Source organism: Alligator mississippiensis, chromosome 4, assembly GCF_030867095.1.
Source record: "Alligator mississippiensis isolate rAllMis1 chromosome 4, rAllMis1, whole genome shotgun sequence".
Classification (NCBI taxonomy): Eukaryota; Metazoa; Chordata; order Crocodylia; family Alligatoridae; genus Alligator; species Alligator mississippiensis.
The window spans coordinates 188098298-188117773 of NC_081827.1; the positions used below are offsets into that span (position 1 = coordinate 188098298).

General features: G+C 48.1%; 1 protein-coding gene across 2 annotated transcripts in view; it reads left to right on the forward strand.

Annotated features, from left to right (window-relative positions):
* Window positions 1–19476, forward strand: part of ITGB2 (integrin subunit beta 2) — a 53550-nt gene that overhangs the window by 16156 nt on the left and 17918 nt on the right. Inside the window, exons 1-5 of one of the 2 annotated variants that reach the window (XM_006258350.4) lie at window positions 7370–7462; window positions 12110–12173; window positions 14716–14804; window positions 16710–16890; window positions 18132–18302. In XM_006258350.4, the coding sequence (XP_006258412.2) occupies window positions 12113–12173; window positions 14716–14804; window positions 16710–16890; window positions 18132–18302 (502 nt within the window). In that variant the 5' untranslated portion in view covers window positions 7370–7462; window positions 12110–12112. Of the gene's footprint in view, window positions 1–7369; window positions 7463–12109; window positions 12174–14715; window positions 14805–16709; window positions 16891–18131; window positions 18303–19476 lie in introns of those variants that run through there. The other variant, XM_019492197.2, reaches the window with a different exon arrangement.

Below are 19476 nucleotides of genomic sequence, written 5' to 3' on the forward strand. Positions count from 1 at the left end.
CCTTTTTCTTTTTTGATTTCCCCTTTCTTTATTTCTACATGCATACTTCCCTATAGGGGTCAGCCTATAAGGTCAGGGCTACAGGTTGGCTATGCCTGCACTGGAAAAGGACCGCTGTGTTAGAAAATAGATTAACAAACATTGTAATTTAAATTAATACCAGGGGGGGCAATGAATTCAGGAGTGTCAAATTCATCTGGCCCTGTGACCAGATTAGAGGAGCCAGACTGGGCTGTGCCCATAGACTGGTCCTACATGGTGGATCCAGCCTGAAGATGCGGTCCAGTGTGGGTGCCACATGCAGTATGATCCCTGGATTGGCTGTATGTACTGCTTGCCGTGCAGCCCCATGTACCATATATAGCTGTAACAGGACACCAGCCCTGGGCCCTGTTATAGTCCAGAGCACTTCTCTGGGCCCAGAGACAAAGGCGGACTTACCAGGGAGCAATGGACTGATTAAATGGCAGAGGGACATGCTGATGGTGCCCAGGGCAAACTTGGTAGCTCATGTATCCAGTGCAGGGTGAAGCGGACACGTGAGTCCCAGAGCTGGCTCCCATTGGCTGAGGAAGGCAAGGCTAGAAGATAAAGCTTGACTAGCTGAAATGATATTTCCTCGGAGAGGGGAGGCACAAGAAAGCAAAAGTTTGCGCATGCTGCATGGAGGCGCGAACCTACTAAAAGCAACAGAGCTGGTAAGCCAGAGCCAGAGGCAGGAAAGAGGAGAGTGAGTGCTTCTACGGGTCAGGTGGTGTAGGGATCTGCATCAGGGAGGAACTGAAACCAGTGAGACAAATTGAACTTAATCAGTTTAGTGAAATGAAGAAGTAATTAGGATGAAGGCTGAGGAGCTGGTTCATAGTTTGGTTCATAGTCTGGCTGGCTCAGGTATGAAATATATAGGAATGGATTAATTAGTGGATGTAGTAACTCATCAATGACTGAGTTTAAGTAATGGAAGAGGATGCATTGACAAGGTACAGGGAAATTTGCTAGTTGGAAAATATGAATAATGATATTGCATCTGATAGTGGATAGACTGTAAATATTAGTTAATGTACAGTGCTTCCCAACTAATAGATGCTACATCAGACAATAAATGATTTGTTAATCGGAACTAAATAATGTATAATGTTTAATGACTGATAGATCCAGAATAAGGCTACAGTTGAGTATGGATGAACTCATTAATTGATGACTGAGGGAAAACAATTCAATTGAAAAACTTTTAAAGGAAAATAAGGGCCAATTAGGAAAGGATCCAGTGGCGGCCAACTCCCTGGGTAATGAAGTAAAAACTTACTGGGTGTTGTGAACCCATAAGGAATGGGCCAATAGTGGTTGCTTCTTGTGAACCAGAGACTAGAATAACTGGCTAACAACTAGTCACAATCACACTCATTGTAAGGGTAAACCCAAAGCAGAACACGGGTCGGTGCCTGAATAGGCGTGGTAAGGGCAGGGTGTAGAGGGGGAGCCCTGTGAAGAAAATCTACACTTCTATCCTAAACACTAAGGATACAGGAAGATCTCACCTCCCTTTTTTCTCTTCTTTACACTTCTTTCAAATTTCAAGGCACAGTGGCCAAGCATTAAGGGAGGCAACCTAAAGTGAATGGGAATAGTGGCTGCCCCAGCCACCAGCAACTTTGGGTCTGTGAACCCAAACTGGACTGGCCCCAGATCTAGCATACAAGATTGGGTTGGTATGGGTACCATGTACAGCACTGTGACAGGTGGCGCCTCCTGGGGCCGAACTCTGTGGCCCGCCCGCCTGTCACTATGACAGCAGGCCTACTCAGGGCTGAGCTCTTCATGGCCCGCCCACCTGTCTCTGGGCAACCGCCTGCTCATCTCGCCTGCCACGCCTTTGATGATAATGAGTTCAATTATGATGATAATTAAGCGGGAGGCTGCCCTTCGACTGCCCCAATGCCCAGGGGCGCTCTGCGGCTCCGACCTCCCCTAATACCGCAGCCCAAGCCTCGCAGATGGCATCATGGTGTTCTTCCTCACCAGCCCCCGCACTGGGCCCCAGAATCTTCTATGCAAGACCCCACTATGGTCTTCTCTACTCAGGCGGCCACTCCGCCGTCATCTGGGCTACCTCACCCACCCGAAGCTTTGTTCCCCTCTCGGGTGTGGTTCCCCCAGAACCTTTGGCTACCTAGCCCTGGCCCACCTCAAGGCCAGTCGGGACCCCAGGCCCCCGGCTCTTGGGCGTCCCTCGCGGTGGGCCCCCGGCCCTTTTGACCCTCACTGGTCCTGGCCCCAGCATGGGCCAGTCGAGGGGACTCTCCCCTTTGGGCTGGGTCTCTCTAGCCACTCTCTACTCCTCGGGCCTCACCGTGCCACTACTCCCTTCCTCCTAGGAGCAACCGCGGCACCTCACCCACATCACTCCCACTCTCGGGGTCTGCCCTGTCTGGGCCCCTCACAAACACAGGCCCTCTCGGCCCTCATAACCCTGGCCCTCTCAGCCCTCATCCAACTCAGGGGTCACCCACCCGGTGGTGGTGGGAGCTAGGGGTTAAGGCGCCCCGACTCGCCTTTCACCGGGGTGATCACTGGCCTGGCATTTCCTGGGGGCTCCCGCGCCACTGAGAGTCCCACCAGACCACCCACTCCCAGCAGGGTGCAGTTTCAGGTCATGCCCAGGACCAGGAGCCTCCTACCATCCCCTTGCAGCTCCCCCTTACCTCCAGGTCATACACAGCAGCCCTAAGACCAAGCACTGTTGCTGCCTGACCTTCTGCAGCCAAACTGCCCTGTTTATATAGGCCCCAAAATGGCTGCCCTAATCAGGCACCTGGAGGCTGCCGGCTCCAGGCCCTTAAAGTGGCAGGAGCACCCTGTGCTCTGCCACACTCCTCCCCTCCTTAAATCACCGCCCCCTCTCTGGGGCCTCTCATCACTGCCCCCTCACACTGGGGCTCCCCATATTCGAGCCTCCGGTCTTATAGGCCCCACGCACTACCGACCTCCCAACTGGGCTCACCGTCCTGCTCTCTCCCTTCCCGAAGCTATCTTTCCCTCTCGGGTGTGTTTCCCCCAGAACCTTCGGCCTCTTGCCCTGGCCCACCTCAAGGCCAGTCGGGACCCCAGGCCCCCTGCTCTTGGGCGTCCCTCGTGGTGGGCCCCTGGCCCTTTTGACCATCCTGGTCCTGGCCCCAGCATGGGCCAGTCGAGGGGACTCTCCCCTTCGGGCTGCTACCGCAGGACCCAGCCCCCTTGAGGCCTATTATTGTGCTGGCCTTACCGGGCTCGATGTACCGCCCCTCTCGGGCTCCTCATCGGTGGCCCCCTTCCCACCAGGGCCTCTCACTACCGCCCCTTCACACCGGGGCTACGCAACCCACTGGTTGCAAGTGGCAGGAGCACCCTGTGCTCCGCCACACTCCTCCCCCCTTAAATGGGGCTCTCATCACTGCCCCCTCTCTTGGGGCTGATCTCACTAATGCCCCCTTACACCAGGGCTACGCAACCCACCGGTTGCTCTCACCACCGCCCCCTCTCACTGGGGCTGCCCGCTCACTGGGGCCGGGGTCACCGTACCCCGCACGCAACCCACCGGTTGCAAGCACACACCCTAGACTGGCCCCACATGTTGCTTGTGATACACTCTGGCTCCAGCTTGGCAGAGCATGCAGCTCATGGGGCTTCTCTGAGGTGCATGCTGCCTGTGGTGTCATGCCAGATCAGCCCTGTGCACTGGATTTAGCACAGAAAGCCTGCCTGTGAGCCCAATTAGGACTGGCCTTGGATCCAGCATGCAGGGCTGGTCCAGTATGAGTGTCACATATAATACACACCCCAGACTGACCCCATGCCACGTGCAGCCCATGCCAGGCAGACTCTATGTGCTGCATGTAGTGTGCAGGGCTGGAGCCAGCAGCACTGTGGGCCAGAAGATACAGATCTGCAGATTGGCTATAACCCATGGGCCATATCTTTGACACCCTGGACTAACACAACGTTAAACACCATTTTGATGTCAGTATGGACAAAGGCAGTCAAATTAGAAGCTGAAAATAGTAACCCGGGGCCCCAGTTTACAAGGTTTTACAATACAATTTGCACCTGCTCTAAATATCAACTAAGCCTAATTAACTTTCAGTTAGTATAATTTTTTAGCCACAATGCATTTTTTCAGATATGGCCCATGACATTCATATTTTGTTATAAACAATCATTTTAGTTTAAATGCTGATGAACGCAAATTTAGCCATCAGTGGGTGCATCTACAAGTGAGTTTAAATGCAGTAGCTTATTTTATGGTGTATTAGTATGTCACAACAAAAACTGTGCTAATACACTAATGTGAAGTACAATTAGACTACTGTGCATTAAGTGTCACTAAAAAAGCATGCACTTTTGCTACTGCACATTATGGCAGCCTAATGCATATTTAGTTAGTACCTCACATTAGAGGTACAAAATAGAATACGCAGTATTAAAGGCTCATTCATGAACATGTAGATGCACCCAGTATAAACTAGGACAAGTCTATAGACCTGAAATTCATAGATTTTAAGGCCTGAACAGATCCATACCATCATTAAGGATAATGATAAAGGTAAAAAATGTCTTTTAAAAACAAATCACTAACATTTAAAAATGCTCAGGTATCTGGAAAGCAGTCACTTTAATAGAAGTTAGCTGGAAGGGGTAGCACAGCTCAACTGGATCTGTTCACTCCTTCACTTAAAATGGACTTTCATACATCTGTAGGAGTAGTTTTCTTCATATTTGAAAAGAAAAACATGAACCAGTGAACCAGCTCACTGACTACCAGGTCAAAGACCACTCCCAACTGCATCAGGATTTCTGTCTCCCTGCAGCTTTGAGGTTTCTGTCTCTCTGCAGCTCTGAGCTTTGAGGAGACACAAGTTCTGCATAGAAACCTGGCCCTTCCCCAACCTTGGGGTCTCGCAAAGAAGCTGCTCTATTCCTAGCAAGTTACAGTCTCTAGGCCAGGGTTTCCTCAACCCATAGGTTTCAACCCAGAAGTAGGTTGCAAGAATATATGAAAGGGTTGTGAACAATTACAAGAAAACATGGAAAATCACAGGTTTTCTCCTCTAAAGGAGAAAAACATGGGAAACTGTGGGGTTCCCCCTCCAGGCTGGCAGGAGGTTAGCTACTTAAACTATTTATTGGGTCAAGACTGACCATCAAAAGACACTTGTACACGTGATGGGGGTTTAATCCCCAAGGTTTTATTTTATGTGCCCTAAATTGAAACGATGGGTTTTTAACTGAAACCCGTCATTTCAATTTTTTGTCATGTTACAGAAAAGGGCCTGATTCCTTTTTTTTTTTTTTTTGGACGAAGCCAGAGCCTGCTTGCAGCTGAAGGGTGAGCTGCTGGTGGGCTGAGTGGCCCCTGAGCTGAATGGGGCCCCAGTCCTTCCCTCTGCAGTGGCAGTGCCTCTCAGGGCTGCCTCTCAGGGTGCCCAGCTCAGAGGCAACACCCAGCCTGATCCAACTGTTCCCTGATCTCACCCTCTGGAAACCTGCTAGGCACTGCTCCCTGGATGGGCTCAGAAAACAGCTGGATCAGGCTGGCAATTAAAGACAAGTGGATAGCAGACATTTTAAATTCCTCCTGTAACTTTTGTCAAAGAGATTTGGTGATTATTATGTATGAAAGGGGTCCTTTAAATTAAACAGTTGTATCAGCAGCACGCTTCTCCACTGGCAGACTGACAGCACTTACTTCACAGTGCTCCTGGCATGAAGGCTGAAGCCTTTCTCAAGGCCAAAACAGACATCTAACACCTAAAAAATTCGAGCTGGCACAAATGCTGAGGAAATAGGTGTCCTTACCCTTTGTTGTGGCATGTGACAGGAAAATCAGTGGCACAACCAAATGTAGCAATAGATCTTCCTGCTTTATTACAATGAACATCTATTACCTTGTGGCGCTTTCCCCACTGCCCCAGATCCCCATGGGGCAGACTGGGCAGGAGGAATCCCTGCTTTCCCTGGTGCCCCAAACCCATGCCACAGGTCTGGGGCAGCAGGGAAAAGGGTTTCACCAATCAGTGGGGAAAGTGCAGTTTTCTCCCACCCAGCCATTCATGGGGCTGGCAGAGTAGGGAAGCACTTTTCCCCCCTGCGGGGAGGAGAACAGGGAGATCATGTCACCCCTTGTCCCACACCATCAAGTGCAGGACAAGGGGTGATGTGCATGTCACCCAATGTTTTTGGTACCTTGCAGCACAGCTGAATCACTCCATCTAGTGACTTCTGTTTCTAGCCTCAATAGTGACTTTTTAACTAAGCTTCCTGAGTTCTGTACCTCTGTTCTCAACTACTTCCTTTCTCCCCTTTTACAATCTAAAAATAATAAAAAAGAGAGAAAGAGAAGTAATAGAGAAAGAAGGAAAAGAGAATACTCTTCCCCCCCCCCCAAAAAAAAAAAAATTAGATGGTGAAAATCACAGTATTCCATTTCCAGAAAATCAGAACAAAACAACATTCAGTTAGAATGATATAAAACAGTCCATTTAGTGTTTAAGTGTTTATTTGAAATGCTAGTTTTTAAGTCACCACAATCTGCTCCCCCACCAAGAAATAAAAAAAAAAAAAAATCATCAAACTTTTGGTTAAACTATTTCAACAATCTCCTCTACCCCTCCCTACTGCCAGCAAATTGTCTTCTTCCTGATATAACTGGACCTAGAATTCACCCTAACTTCTCCAGCTCACAGAAACAGCACACACTTCCTTCTTCTTTACTGCCCCAGTCTACAAGCTCTCCTTATTGCTGTGAGTAAACTGTGAGACTGTGAATAGCTTCAGCTGAATGCATTTACATAGGAAAAGGGGATGATTAAGGGACAGAGCTCTACAAGACTCCTCAGGGGTCCACATGACACTCCTGAGAGATCCACCACATCTGTAAGTGATGGCGAATTTATTTCATCATGACAGGCAGTGGAAACGTATTACCTTTGGCACCAGAGCTTACTTCTGCTGAAGGTCATGTAAATTAACTTCAGCATCCTGCCTGGAGCTGGGATCATGGGAGTGTTGTTGGTCAACTGAGCCAGCTTGGAATTGGAGCCAAGTTTCTCTTTCTTACAAGGAAGTGCTGACTGATGTTGACTCCAGTAAATGAATTTGAAGTTTGGTATCATACTTTGTGGTTAGGCTTGATGCAGTTTACTAAAGTTTTATGTTCTCCGTGTAAACTCACAGCCAGAAGTTTCAAATTCTGGGCAATGCAAAGCTATGTGAACTGAAAACAGTTCTGCAAAGTGAAAGATTTTCTGCTGTGCTTCAAAGATAGAAAGCCACATCAGCCCCGCCTCTGCCAACGGAAGGACAAGAGTTAATCTCCTTATGGTGGTGTGTTCAGGAAGTGCAGGCACATGTGGCTGATGGTGCAACATCTCCTTGGTACTGAGTGCAGGTCCACGGTGGCACAAGGGCAACAGAGAGACAGGCTCAGGTCAGGCTTTTTTATATGGATTCACTTTTCTATTTTTGAAGACAGGGTCTGGGTTGGACCGAGGGACAGAACCAACCGGAGGTGGAGAGTGTGCGTGGGTTTGGTGCTGGTCTCTGGTTCCCCACCTAGTGACAGAGCTATCCTGAAGCTGGAGTGCAGCATGGTCTCATCTCTGGTGTACTGTTATACCCATCAATGGGGCCATCTCAGGACTGGAGTGTGGTGTGGCAACACTTTCAGAAGGGCTGTAATATGCTTGTAGGGTACTCAAATGTGAACTTTGTCAGGGTCAGAGCTACACCCAGAGGCACAGGGTAATGAGTTTGACCAACGTGCCCTTTTTGACTGCTTGGCTGTAAATGCATCCTGAATAAAGAGGGTACCTGGGCAGGGTTGTCCCTTCCTCCCTACAGACAGACTCACCACAATGGTTGATGTTGGGTAGGCTATGCTCAGGAAGGGAGCAGAGAGCCCAGAATAGGGTAAGGGGTGGGCGAGGGAATAGAGGAAATGATGGGGAGGAGTAGGGTGAGGCAGGAAGTGGTGAGATGCTGATACTGGCTGGAGCTTGCGCTGCTGAACCTGGCTGTGGTAGGTCCAGCGGCCCCTGTTGCCAGTCAGGAAAAGGGGGCTTCAGCAAAGGAAAGGAAAATGCCCTGATCTGGACCTGAGTCTAAGAGGATCTCTCTTGACCCAGTGAGACCCAGGCTGCCTCCTGGAAATGTTGCTCAGCCTCAGATCACCCTGCCCCTGAGTGATGTGCTTCTGGAGAGGCCATGGCAGAGGAGTCAAGCTCCTCCCTGCTCTCTGTCTTTCTCTCTCTCTCTATGCCCCCTCCCTTGTCATTTGTATTCTGATGTATTTCTTCTTCTAATACTCTGCTTTCTGCTCGGTCTTTCGCAGCTTCTGATGAAGTGAACTTGGGTTCATGGAAGCTTGTTCTCTGTCTCTATACAGATCTTATTTAGTTAGTCTGTAAAGGTGCATGTCTACCCTGCCTTCTGACTGACTTCAGACTAATATGGCTAACTACCTCTCTCTAGGCTCTCTCTGAACATCTCAGAGTCACCATGACCTCCAGTATCCTGGCCAATTGATCCTTCCTGTCCCTCTGCCTCTGAGCACCTAATGGCTCCCTAAAAGCTCTAGCTGCCAGGTCACACCACACAGACTTCCCTAGGGCTGTTCAGTGTCAGTGGCACATCATTAAGAACTCTGTGCCGCAAGGAGGTTCCCCTCTGTGTTGGGCGCTGTCTGAAAACCCTGTCCCACTACGGGGCCAACGCAGCCTAGCCCTGACTATTATGCATGAAAAGGGCCATGAATTAAACAGTTCTATCAGCGGCATATTTCTCCACAGGCACACTGACAGCACTTACTTCCTAGTGCTCCTAGCATGAAGGCTGAAGTCTTTCTCAAGGCCGAAACAGACATCTAACACCTAAAAAATTCGAGCTGGCACAAATGCTGAGCAAATAGGTGTCCTTACCCTTTGTTGTGCCCCATGACAGGAAAATCAGTGGTGCAACCGAAGGTAGCAATAGGTTTTCCCGCTTTATTACAATGAACATCTATTACCTTGTGGCACTTTTCCCAATGCCCCAGATTCCCATGAGGCAGACTGGGCAGGAGGAATCCCTGCTTTCCCTGGTGCCCCAAACCCACGCCATGAGTCTGGGGCAGCAGGGAAAAGGGTTTCACCAATCAGAGGGGAAAGTGCAGTTTTCTCCCACCCAGCCATTCATGGGGCTGGCTGAGTAGGGAAGCATTTTTCCCTATTGTGGGGAGGAGAGCAGGGAGATCATGTCACCCCTTGTCCCACACCATCAAGTGCAGGACAAGGGGTGATGTGTATGTCACCCAGTGTTTTCGGCACATTGCAGCACAGCTGAATCGCTCCATCTAGCAACTTCAGTTTCTATCCCTCAAAAAAATGATTTAGAACTTAACTTGACTATGTAGAACTTAAAATTGCATTTTTATTTATTTAAATCAGATTAAAAATGCATTTTTCCTCATTTAAGAGAAACATATTGCAGTTAAATTTGAACGCCCGATAACTTGTGTTAAGGTCTAAGCATAGGGCAATCAGTTAACTTCAACAATAATTTTTAAGTTGTATGTGTGCTGCTGCTACCCTAAAGAAAGTAAAACAACTGCGTGAGTAAAAGTCACAGGCAACACCCCTGACAGCAGAGTTCACTGAAGTGCTAAACCATGTTTTGATCCAGGGGCTGATTATGCAGGTGCAGTGAGAATGGTTTCTTCATTTCAGTTAGATCAGCTCAGTGACCGAGTTCCTTCAAAGTTAAACACAAAGCAGAAAACCCATTTCCTCCAGACTATGGTTAGAAATAGATGTTACCTGATGTTGCATATGCATGGCCATACAATTTTTTTTTTATGGTGGCACAAATGGTGAGCAAATAAACAAGCCTACTTTCTGTTGCACTGCCTCAGTGGCCATGACAAAAGGTAGTTTTAAACAGTGTAACTTTATTGTGACTGATGTGTGGTTGCTCTGTGTTGGGAACATGCAGGCAGCCCAGAGCTGCATGGTCTCCAGTCACCCTAGGCAGGTGCTTTGGGGGCTGGAGAGCCCTGATCCTGCGCACCCTGGGAATTCCCATGCAGGATCAGGCCCCTCAAGCTCGCTCTCAGAGCACCTGCCCAGCTTTCCTCATTTGTGGAGACATGCCCTAGAATCTGAGGGCACCTCCCTAAATGCTGGGAAAGTCAGTGTTCCCTACTTGTAGAGACCCACCTGGGATCTCCAGAGGCATGTCTCTCTCTGTAAGCAGGGAGAGCCTGCTCAGGTCCCAGTGTGGAGGCATGGGACCCAGGGAATCACCAGCACTATATGCCTCCACGCCGGGACCTGTTCTGACCTGTGCCTCCTTGTGAAGCATGGGTAGGTGTGGGACCTGGTACAGGTCACAGTGTGGAGTCACGGGGCCATGCAGGTCCCAGTTTGGGGGCACAGGACATCAGGGATTCCCCAGGTCCCAGGTGACCTTGCACCTCTCTCCTGTCCTGTACTAGGACCTGTGCTGGCTCATGTTTCCATGTGAGGCATGGGTTGGCACAGGACTTGGGTTCCAGCCAGGAGGTGCTGGGCAGCGAGGGATTCAGGGAAGCCCCAGGCAAGGGAAATGCATCACGAATTGTCTCACATTGGGACAATAGGCAATTAATGTTTTGCCCAATAAAGCAGATCAGCTGTGGTGGGATACATCCCAACACAGCTTGATACTCTTTATTGCACAATATCTGTTTTGACCCTGCAAATAAAAGTTGAGCATAAGATACTGAAATCTACTAGGTCAAAAATCTACAAAGACAAATTGACTGCAAACACTTCACCACAGATATGAATGCTTTCTTTGTTTAATATATCAGTTAGTTGTCAACGTAAGCCATGTTTGAATAAATTTTCTTTTTTTTTTCCCCTTGTAGCCAGAATATTTAAGGTAGATGTATTAAAATACTGAAAACAATATTAAAATGCTGGGTTTTTGTGTATTTTGCTTGAATTTTAATACACAAATTAAGTGTAAGAATATAATGATCATACTGAAAAAGTGGATCCTTCATCATTTGTAATAATAAAGTACATTTTAATAATCTGAACAGATATTTGTGAAGGTATGAAAGATTAAATACATGTGCATAGATAACTGCATACTGTTGGTTAGCAAAAAGTTCATATTTGGTATAAAGCTTACATGTAGTTGCATATCAACATAGAGTCATAGATGCTAGGGTCAGAAGGGACCCCAACAGATCATCGAGTCTGACCCCCTGCCCTGGGCAGGAAAGAGTGCCGGGGTCAGATGACCCCAGCCAGATGCCTATCCAGCCTTCTCTTAAAGACCCCCAAGGTAGAGGAGAGCACCACCTTCCTTGGAGACCCATTTCAAATTTTGGCCACCCTTACCGTGAAGAACATCTTTGCACGGTTGCCAGCTAATGAAACTCAACCATTCTTTAGCTATAGTAACTGAAAAGTACAAATAAAATTGAAGAGGTAAATCTGTTTGCCCTTTTAAATCACACTTAAAACTGTTAATTTAAATCATCTTGGGAATGACCAGTCACCCATCCCTTGGGGAATAAGAGTCAATTGGGAGGTGGCATTGTCAGCCTGGCACAGCTCAGCTAGCCAATCAGCCAGGCAGAGTTGCCTGTTACAGCTCCCAACAATACCAACTACGCCTCCCTCTCTGCAAGGAGTCTGCTTCCTGGCAGCCTCCACTGCGTCTTTCTGGGTAGGTGCGATAGAATTTCCATAATAGGCCAGGAGCATAAATGTCATGTGCATGTGCATGTGCCCATGATTATTCCTCTAACTGATATAATTCCTGATCTACCGGATACTAAAGTTTCCCCTTGAATTTCCTTTGGGTCTGAGATCTATCTGACTACATATTTTTTGTGTCTGTGGATAGTCATGGTCTGGATACAGGGTCCCAGCATGGGGCTTGGGGAGGGACATGTGGAATATGGGATGCACTTTCAGATATCAATGCAACTGTGGCCTGTTTCAGTTGCAGCCTTTTCATAAATTGTTCCAAGGAGCCTTTTCTCTGCAGTTCCCGAATGATTACAGAGCACTGAAATGTAATTATGGTGTGTTTTGTCTTACAGGAAATGATTCGTGATTGCTTCCTTCTGCCAGCTCTGGCTGGGCTGCTGCTGTTGACAGCAACAGGTAAGCTAGGATTTTCCTCCAGTGCTGATGCCATGAGGTGGTTTTCAGCTCAGGTGGTTTTACTTACCTGGGGAGGGAGATACCTTTCTCTCAGCTTTGAATGACTTGGTATAGTTAGAGGCTGAAGGCCTGTCCCTTGCACCACAGGCAGGCTGAGCCCTGTGAGAGTCTACAAATGCTTCCAACTGTAAGGATCTTGGCTACACAGTTTATGGTGATGAGAGATTGTTCTTAAGCTTTCCCTCTATCTTGCTCCTTCAGCCTTTTGGCTAGGGATAAGCAAGACTCGGAGACAATTGAACTCTAAGGTCTCCAGGCTGGGAACCTGCACGTAGGATGCCTGCCATGGATTTGGGAGTATCTGAAGCACTGGCAATGTGTAGGGGGTGAACATGAATGCATGTGCACCCCCTGAGATTAGCCACCGCCGCCACTGCCAGCAGCACCTGTGGGTGATTGCTGCTCACACCACACACACCCCTGACACCACCAGCAGTGTCTGTGGATGGTTGCCAATCACCAACGCTGCCAGCAGCATGTGTAGTTGCCAACCACTGGTTGGCACTCGCCAACCCTGCCTCGCCACTGACACTACTGTGGCCACCTGTGGGTGGTCACTGTGCCCCCCAGCCTCTGGGAGCATACATTGTTCACAATCTGAAGTCTCAGGCGGAAGAGTCTGGGTTGTAGGATACTTGCTGGTGGTTGTGTCACACAGACTTGAACAATTGAGCTCTGCTCAGTCGATAGAATTCGGAGCTAATTTAGCTGATTTGGTCCATGACACACATTTTTTTTTTTAAATGCTGTTTGTTTGTGAGTGTAAAACATAATTAACAAAACAATGGCTGAGGGAAGGAACTCAATGAAAATGGAAGTCTCCTGGAAGCATTTTATTTACTTGGATGTCGGAGTCAGTTCTCCAGCTGCTATGTGGATACAGCATTGCTGTGAGCTCCAGATCAGCTGGCCTCTTCCAGCATTGGGATGGCAAAGTCTGCCAGTGATACGCAAACTGATTGACACAGGCATTTCAGTCTGCCTGACTGGAGGTATGTCACATGTGGCAACAGCGCCCAATGTGATAAATTACAGACCAATGTATGAATTGCTTTCATCAGGCTCCTTTCTTAGCCTCCTGCTGGGATTACTTTCAACATTACCAGGAAAGGACTCAACAGCTGCTCAACAGCTGCAATGCATAAACAATGAACAATGTGGACTTAGTTGGGCTACATATTGGGTGTGTATAGAATAAAAGGTGTGGGAAAAATGCATCCAGAACCTTAATAAGAGGTTTCTGAGCAGATGGTAGAGGGTCTGCAGCCTTGAGGTGAGTGTGCACCAGGGTCTCCCTCTGACAGAAAGAGCAGGTGTCATGAGTACTGGATATAGGCAAAGGATGTGGATGGCAGGGGCAGCCTTGACCTCATGAAGTAAGCAGCAGAATACTGAATTAAATGGCTTTGATTTGAGCCACTCAGGTTATGCTTTGGTTAACTAGAGAGCAAATATGCCAGTCTGCTACCACAACCTAGCCCACTTCCTATGACAGCTATACCACTGCAGTGCTTACACTCCAGTACAAAGCATATTTGTTCACTGCCTTGCTGGAGCATGCCTATGGGAGACTTTGGTTCTGTATCCAGGGGGATGTACCATTTCTCTCCTCAGATTTAGATGAGTTGATGAGGATGATGAGCTGATGAGGATGTTAGCTGGGCAAGTAGGCAGGAACTGGTGAGTGGCATTGATCTTGCAAAGACAGAAACTGCAAGAACTCAAATTAAGGTGACCTGAACTTCAAAAAGAAAAGCCTGGCACTTTTTTTTTTCACATGCTTTTGGGTCCTAGTCATATGAAAGAACACTAAAGCCCATTCTGGGCCAGCAACAGCACTTCCTCCTCACCCCATAGCTGGGCACTGATTTAACTGAATGGCTTTTAAAACCAATTCATTCAACCAGGTATAGTTTGTTTGTAGACATTATTTTACTTAGGTGTACATGGTTAACTACATGATTGATGAGATTAAACTAAATAGCAATAAGCCACCCTTAAACCAAGTAATGAGTGCCCCCACATATAGACTGGCAGGGACTGGCTATGTGTTGAATGTGAGGAGTCATCAGTGTGAGGGATCTGTGTTTCTTTACCTTTTCTTGGGGTACATCACTTGGGTTTTCTTCTCTCAGTTCATGCAGCCAGTCCCAAAGGGAGCCCTATCAGGACTATTTCCCTCTACTGCAGTCTGTGTTTGACCTATGCAGGATGCTGATTTCAGCCAGGTAGGGAAGGAGGGTTTGTGTCGAGCTTCTGCACAGACAGGAAGTGAAACTCCTTTCCAGCTCACCCTAGGTTATGAGATGTTCTACAACACAGCATGTTTTCTGGTTAAACAATTGAACCAGAAAAACCAGCATAACCGATGGGTAGCTCCCTGTAGTAAGTGATGTAAACCTAATTGAAGCCTAGGTATCTCTCTCACCAGCTTTCCAAGCACCCCTCTCATCTGCATTTTTCCCTCCATTCTCTATTTCAGCTCTTTCCCTGGAATGCCTCAAAACCAAAGTGAACAGCTGCCAGGACTGCATCCAGTCCAGCCCTGATTGTGCCTGGTGCAAGAAGCCGGTAGGTCAGCCAGCCTTCCTCTTACAACCACCTGTCAGGGTTTGCTAAGCTCCTACCCCTTAGCAGGAGCTTGGCCACACATGCTGGTCCTTAGACGATTTTCTACTGTAGGGTGAAAAGACTGGACCCCTGCCAGGTCCCAGGAAAGATTCCTGGATGGACAGCAGATGGTCAGGTTGCAGCAAGCTGTACTGCAGGGAATAACCTCCCCATGTTCCTCTAGCTGGGGAGGTGAACATTTGCAGGCTCAGGGAGGCAAGTGCCTTCAGGTCTCCCCTGACCATGCCCTGCAAACATTTCCTTTTGCTGCCTCTGCCATTGTTTGCTAACCAGTGTAAGGGTGACAGGCAGTCTTGCCTGATGTTTAGGCTACTGAGAGAAGGCAGAGGCTAAGTTAGGGTTTGGGAGCCAAATTATGAGATCCAGAAGGAAATCCAGGGGAAGGGTCCAAAACACAGGCCAGGGTCAGAGTCCAGAAGTTGGATGCCAAGTTGCAAGATCCAAGGGACAGTAAACAAGCCAGAGCCCAAGAACAGAGTCAAGCAGGTTCAGGAAACAGATCCAAGAGGAAATTCAAAGCCAGGGTCCAAGAACAGAGGCAAACCAGGCTCAGGAACTAGGACTACCACATCATGGAGGTTTACCAAAGCAAACTTTGGTCAGAACTGTTGGCTGGCCTGGATTTCTGCTGCCACTGCTGGGATTAAACAGTAGGAAGCCAGACAGTTAATTAGCTGGGGTACAGCTTGTCAGTTAGACTGAAGGCAGATGTAGCTGGCTATGCCATTAGCCCAAGTTGGGCTGCCTGTTAGGGTTCCTGATAAAAGTCACAGAAGTATAACTGGCCAGTATGACACCCTGGGTGTTGGTGGTGCATAGTGCAGGAAAGGCTGCTGGGGAGTGATGTTACCTCCTTTTTTGCTGCTGCTATTTGTGTCAAGCCTCTATTTAAACACTGGTTTTCGGCAGCAAAAAAGGTGACATCTCCCCCACAGCAACTGTTGTTCTGCCCTTCCCATGCTGAAACCAGAGCCACTACATGGAAGGTGCATGGGTGGAGGGACAGTGGACTAGAAAATGAGGAGCATCCTGAGCTCCATTCCTGTAGCCCCCATCCCCCTTAGAAAGCCCCCATGGTTTGTGTCCCATTCATCCAACTATCGATGCTACTGTATTTTCCACAACATTAGAAGCATCACATTCAGACCTCATCTGGATTAGGAAGAGAGGTGTTTTTCTCAGATGAAGTTCACTGAGGCTCCTTAGGCTGTAACTTGAGCTGCTATAGGTGTTACATTGTGTCCAGGATGATGTTGAGTTAGGTATATAGCCAGCTAGCTGTACTTGCATTGATCTAACTCAGCTGAAAAAAATACCTACTTCTAAATAGAATAATTATCTTGAAGAGCTTGCAGCCAAGGGCTTTACTACAAGAAGGGGTGATCTAGGCTCTCATTATACTCCAGACATCAGGAAATAAAAGGTTAATGCAGAATGCAAGCAGAGGTGTTCCCAAAAACCAGCTGATGAGTGTGGCCTCTGAAACAAGCATGTGAATGAGTACAAAACCCAGTGGGTTTCTTTGTTAATAAAGATATGTAGCTGAAGAGTTCACTGGGGCAGACAGGGAGCCTAAGGAGAGGGGAGCCACATTCACTGATGTAGGTAATTTCTTGGCTCCTTGATAGATCAGCCCCTCCATACTGATGGTAAATCCAGCACATTAATGGCCAGAGCCTATATTTCTCTTCTGTTCCTGGAGCTACGACTGGGGTAAGCAGGTGGCAGGTGACAGTGAGCTCACAAACTTTATTTTCTGTATTGATAGCCCCCAGTTCTCAGCTCACTTAGAAGGGTTTGTTTAGACTAACCTGCCTTGTCCTGTTTTGATTTGGCAAAATGCAGATTTTCAGCAAACCAGGAGAACCAGATTCCATTCGCTGTGACACCATCCCAGCGCTGAAGCTGAGGGGATGTGAAGAGATAGACATTGTGTTTCCAGACAGCAGTGCCACTCTGCAAAGAAATGGACCAGGTGAAAAATCACAGCTGGATCTTAAAACAGTGAATCTGCAACTAAGAAAAGGTACAGTTTGCTGTGAAACCCTGGACCTGGTATGTTTACAGTTAGAATCCCAGCCTGGGGAAGAAAGTCATGACAAAATGTGTGAACAAACTGCTTCAGACAAAGAGTTCACATGGGCAAAAGTGCAGTTTGGGAAACCTGACTGTGGTGCAAGAGACAGCATGGTGAGAGTCATGGTTCAAGAGGCAATGGGCAAGGCTGCTGGAAAAGAAGCCAAGCCAGAAATATGAACAGCAATGCTTACATTGGCAGCTGTCTGCTGGGCAAGGTGTCATAAACCAAGGTGTCACGTGTGCTTCTCAGAAGTTAGTATGCAGAGGATTGGCCTCAGTGCACAGCCTAGCATATCAGCCTAGCACATCTATCTAGCCAGCTGCTTCTGCAGAGCAGCCTGGCAAGGAACATGTGCTACTGTCTAGGCCCCGCAGTCTGCTCTCAGTCAGGTTGCAGGGGAGCTTGTGAAGTCTTGAGGGACTTCAGTTCCCTCACACATAACAAATTGGCAAATTAAAATGACTTTCCTGAAGCCAGAAGGTTGCTTATGGGAGTCAGACTACACGAAGTGACTGGTGGCTGGCGCACCTGAAAAGACCAAGATCTTGGGCAGTTACACTGGACAGTTGGTGCTACTTTAGCTCCAGTGGGAGAGGCCGGTGTTGTGCTGACAAGGGACTTAGGTTCAGAACACGCTCTGAGAAGCCAGTGCCATGCTTCTGGGGGCAGCTGTTCTCCTGAAAGAAATGGCCTGAACACCCCTCCTGGAGTCTGCACATGGCCCTGATGCTCCATGTCAGACTGGTAGGAATCATACTGCTCATCTCACAGATCCCAAAATAAGCCTAATTGCTTTATATTCTTTAGGCTCTGGAGCCTATTCCTAGTAGCAGCTTCCTATAGCCCCTCTTCCTACTGGCCCCAGAATCCCACTCCAGGATTAACTCATCTTAATGCTGCAAAGTCCCTTTCCCTAGGACACCTACCCCCTTTCAATTCCCTTCCACATTCTCTCCTCCACTTCCTGTTCCTTTCCTAGCCATGCTATAGCCATAAGCAGGTCATGCACTGTATTTACAAGTACTTTGGGGCAGGGAAATGTTCTTGTTACATTTTCGTAGTGCCACGCCCTCTTACCACTCAGTCAAAAGGGAATGCTAAAGAGAGTTAAAATCTAAGAGGCCAAGTGGGACCTGATACAACAGGGAAGGTCCAATTCCACTGAGTTATTCTGTCTCCTCTGGCAGATCAGCCGGCTGAGTTCAATATCACGTTCCACCGTGCTGAGGGGTTCCCCATTGACCTGTACTATCTGATGGATCTCTCCTACTCCATGATTGATGACTTGGAGAAAGTGAAGAAGCTGGGAGGGGATCTGCTTGAAGTTCTAAAGACTCTTACCAAAACTGGTCGGATAGGTGAGTATTCCTTTGGTATTTGGTAGTGATCCCTGACTTTACCATTCTTTGTGATGCATTGAAGAGCCAATAGCTAAAGCCAATACTAGTAAGAATGCTGGAGAATGCAGGTTATGGCATGGTCTGCAGAAAGCACAAACAGTCCTCTAGGGCAGGACTGTGTGTACTTGACTGAGGGCAGGGAGATGCATCAGGGCTTGGGGCAATGTGGGCCTGGGTTCACATAGATTCACCAAAGTTTAGGGCTGGAAGGGACCTTGTGAGATCATTGGGCAGGAAAGACTGCTGGGGTTAAATAGCAAGGTGTGCATCCAGTCTGCTTTTGAAGATATCCAGGGTAGGTGCCTGCACCACCCCTGCTGGGAGTCTATTCCAGAGTCTGATCACATGTATCTTCCTTCCTAGCCTTGCTCTGCCTTTCAACAGAAAATATTGCTCTCAGGTTAGTTTGCAAGTCCAGTGAAGTCAATGGGTTGCAACTGGGAGAAGCATTTCTTTTTAATACATTTGATTCAGATGCTTCTGCTGTCTTCAGAAATGATTCTGGTCTCACTGGAGTAGGTCCACTATTCCCTGATCCTCTATGGCTAGGGACACACATTCAAAAATCCTAAGCCTGAATTGATTCAATCTTTGCAGGTCAGTCTGACCTGCAAAGCTTGAACTGATTTGGAGGTGGATAGACATTTCCTTTTAATTCTAGAAATGCAGGCACATACCTGAAGCTGCTCAGGCTAGAAACTGGGGGGCACTAGATCAGCCTTCCCTTCCCTTCCACAGGGCTGAGCTGAGTGGGACGTATTTTCCGCCCCCCCTTCCCCTCCCCCCTGAGCAGCCCAGCAGAGAATGTTTATCACACCTAACTCAGTGTTTAGCAGCCCATTAAGAAAACAAAGCCTCTCTCCAAGCTCTTCTTAAACAGCTTTTCCAAGGAAGGACATTAAGCTACCTGTTGATTAGCTCCAAAAAGCCTGTCTGCCTTTTTTGTCTCCCACAGCACAGACTGTAGCCAGCATGTGGTCTGATAGCTAATGGTGAGGTGTCTGCATAAGGCAGAGGAGAGGGGGAATAATCCCTGCTTTGCAGGGAGAAGCCAGGCAGAGGCTCTGTGCCTGCAAGTCTCTGCCAGAGCTGCAGCCAGGGAGAAGAGGGGAGAGGCCAGCCCTGCTGTGGA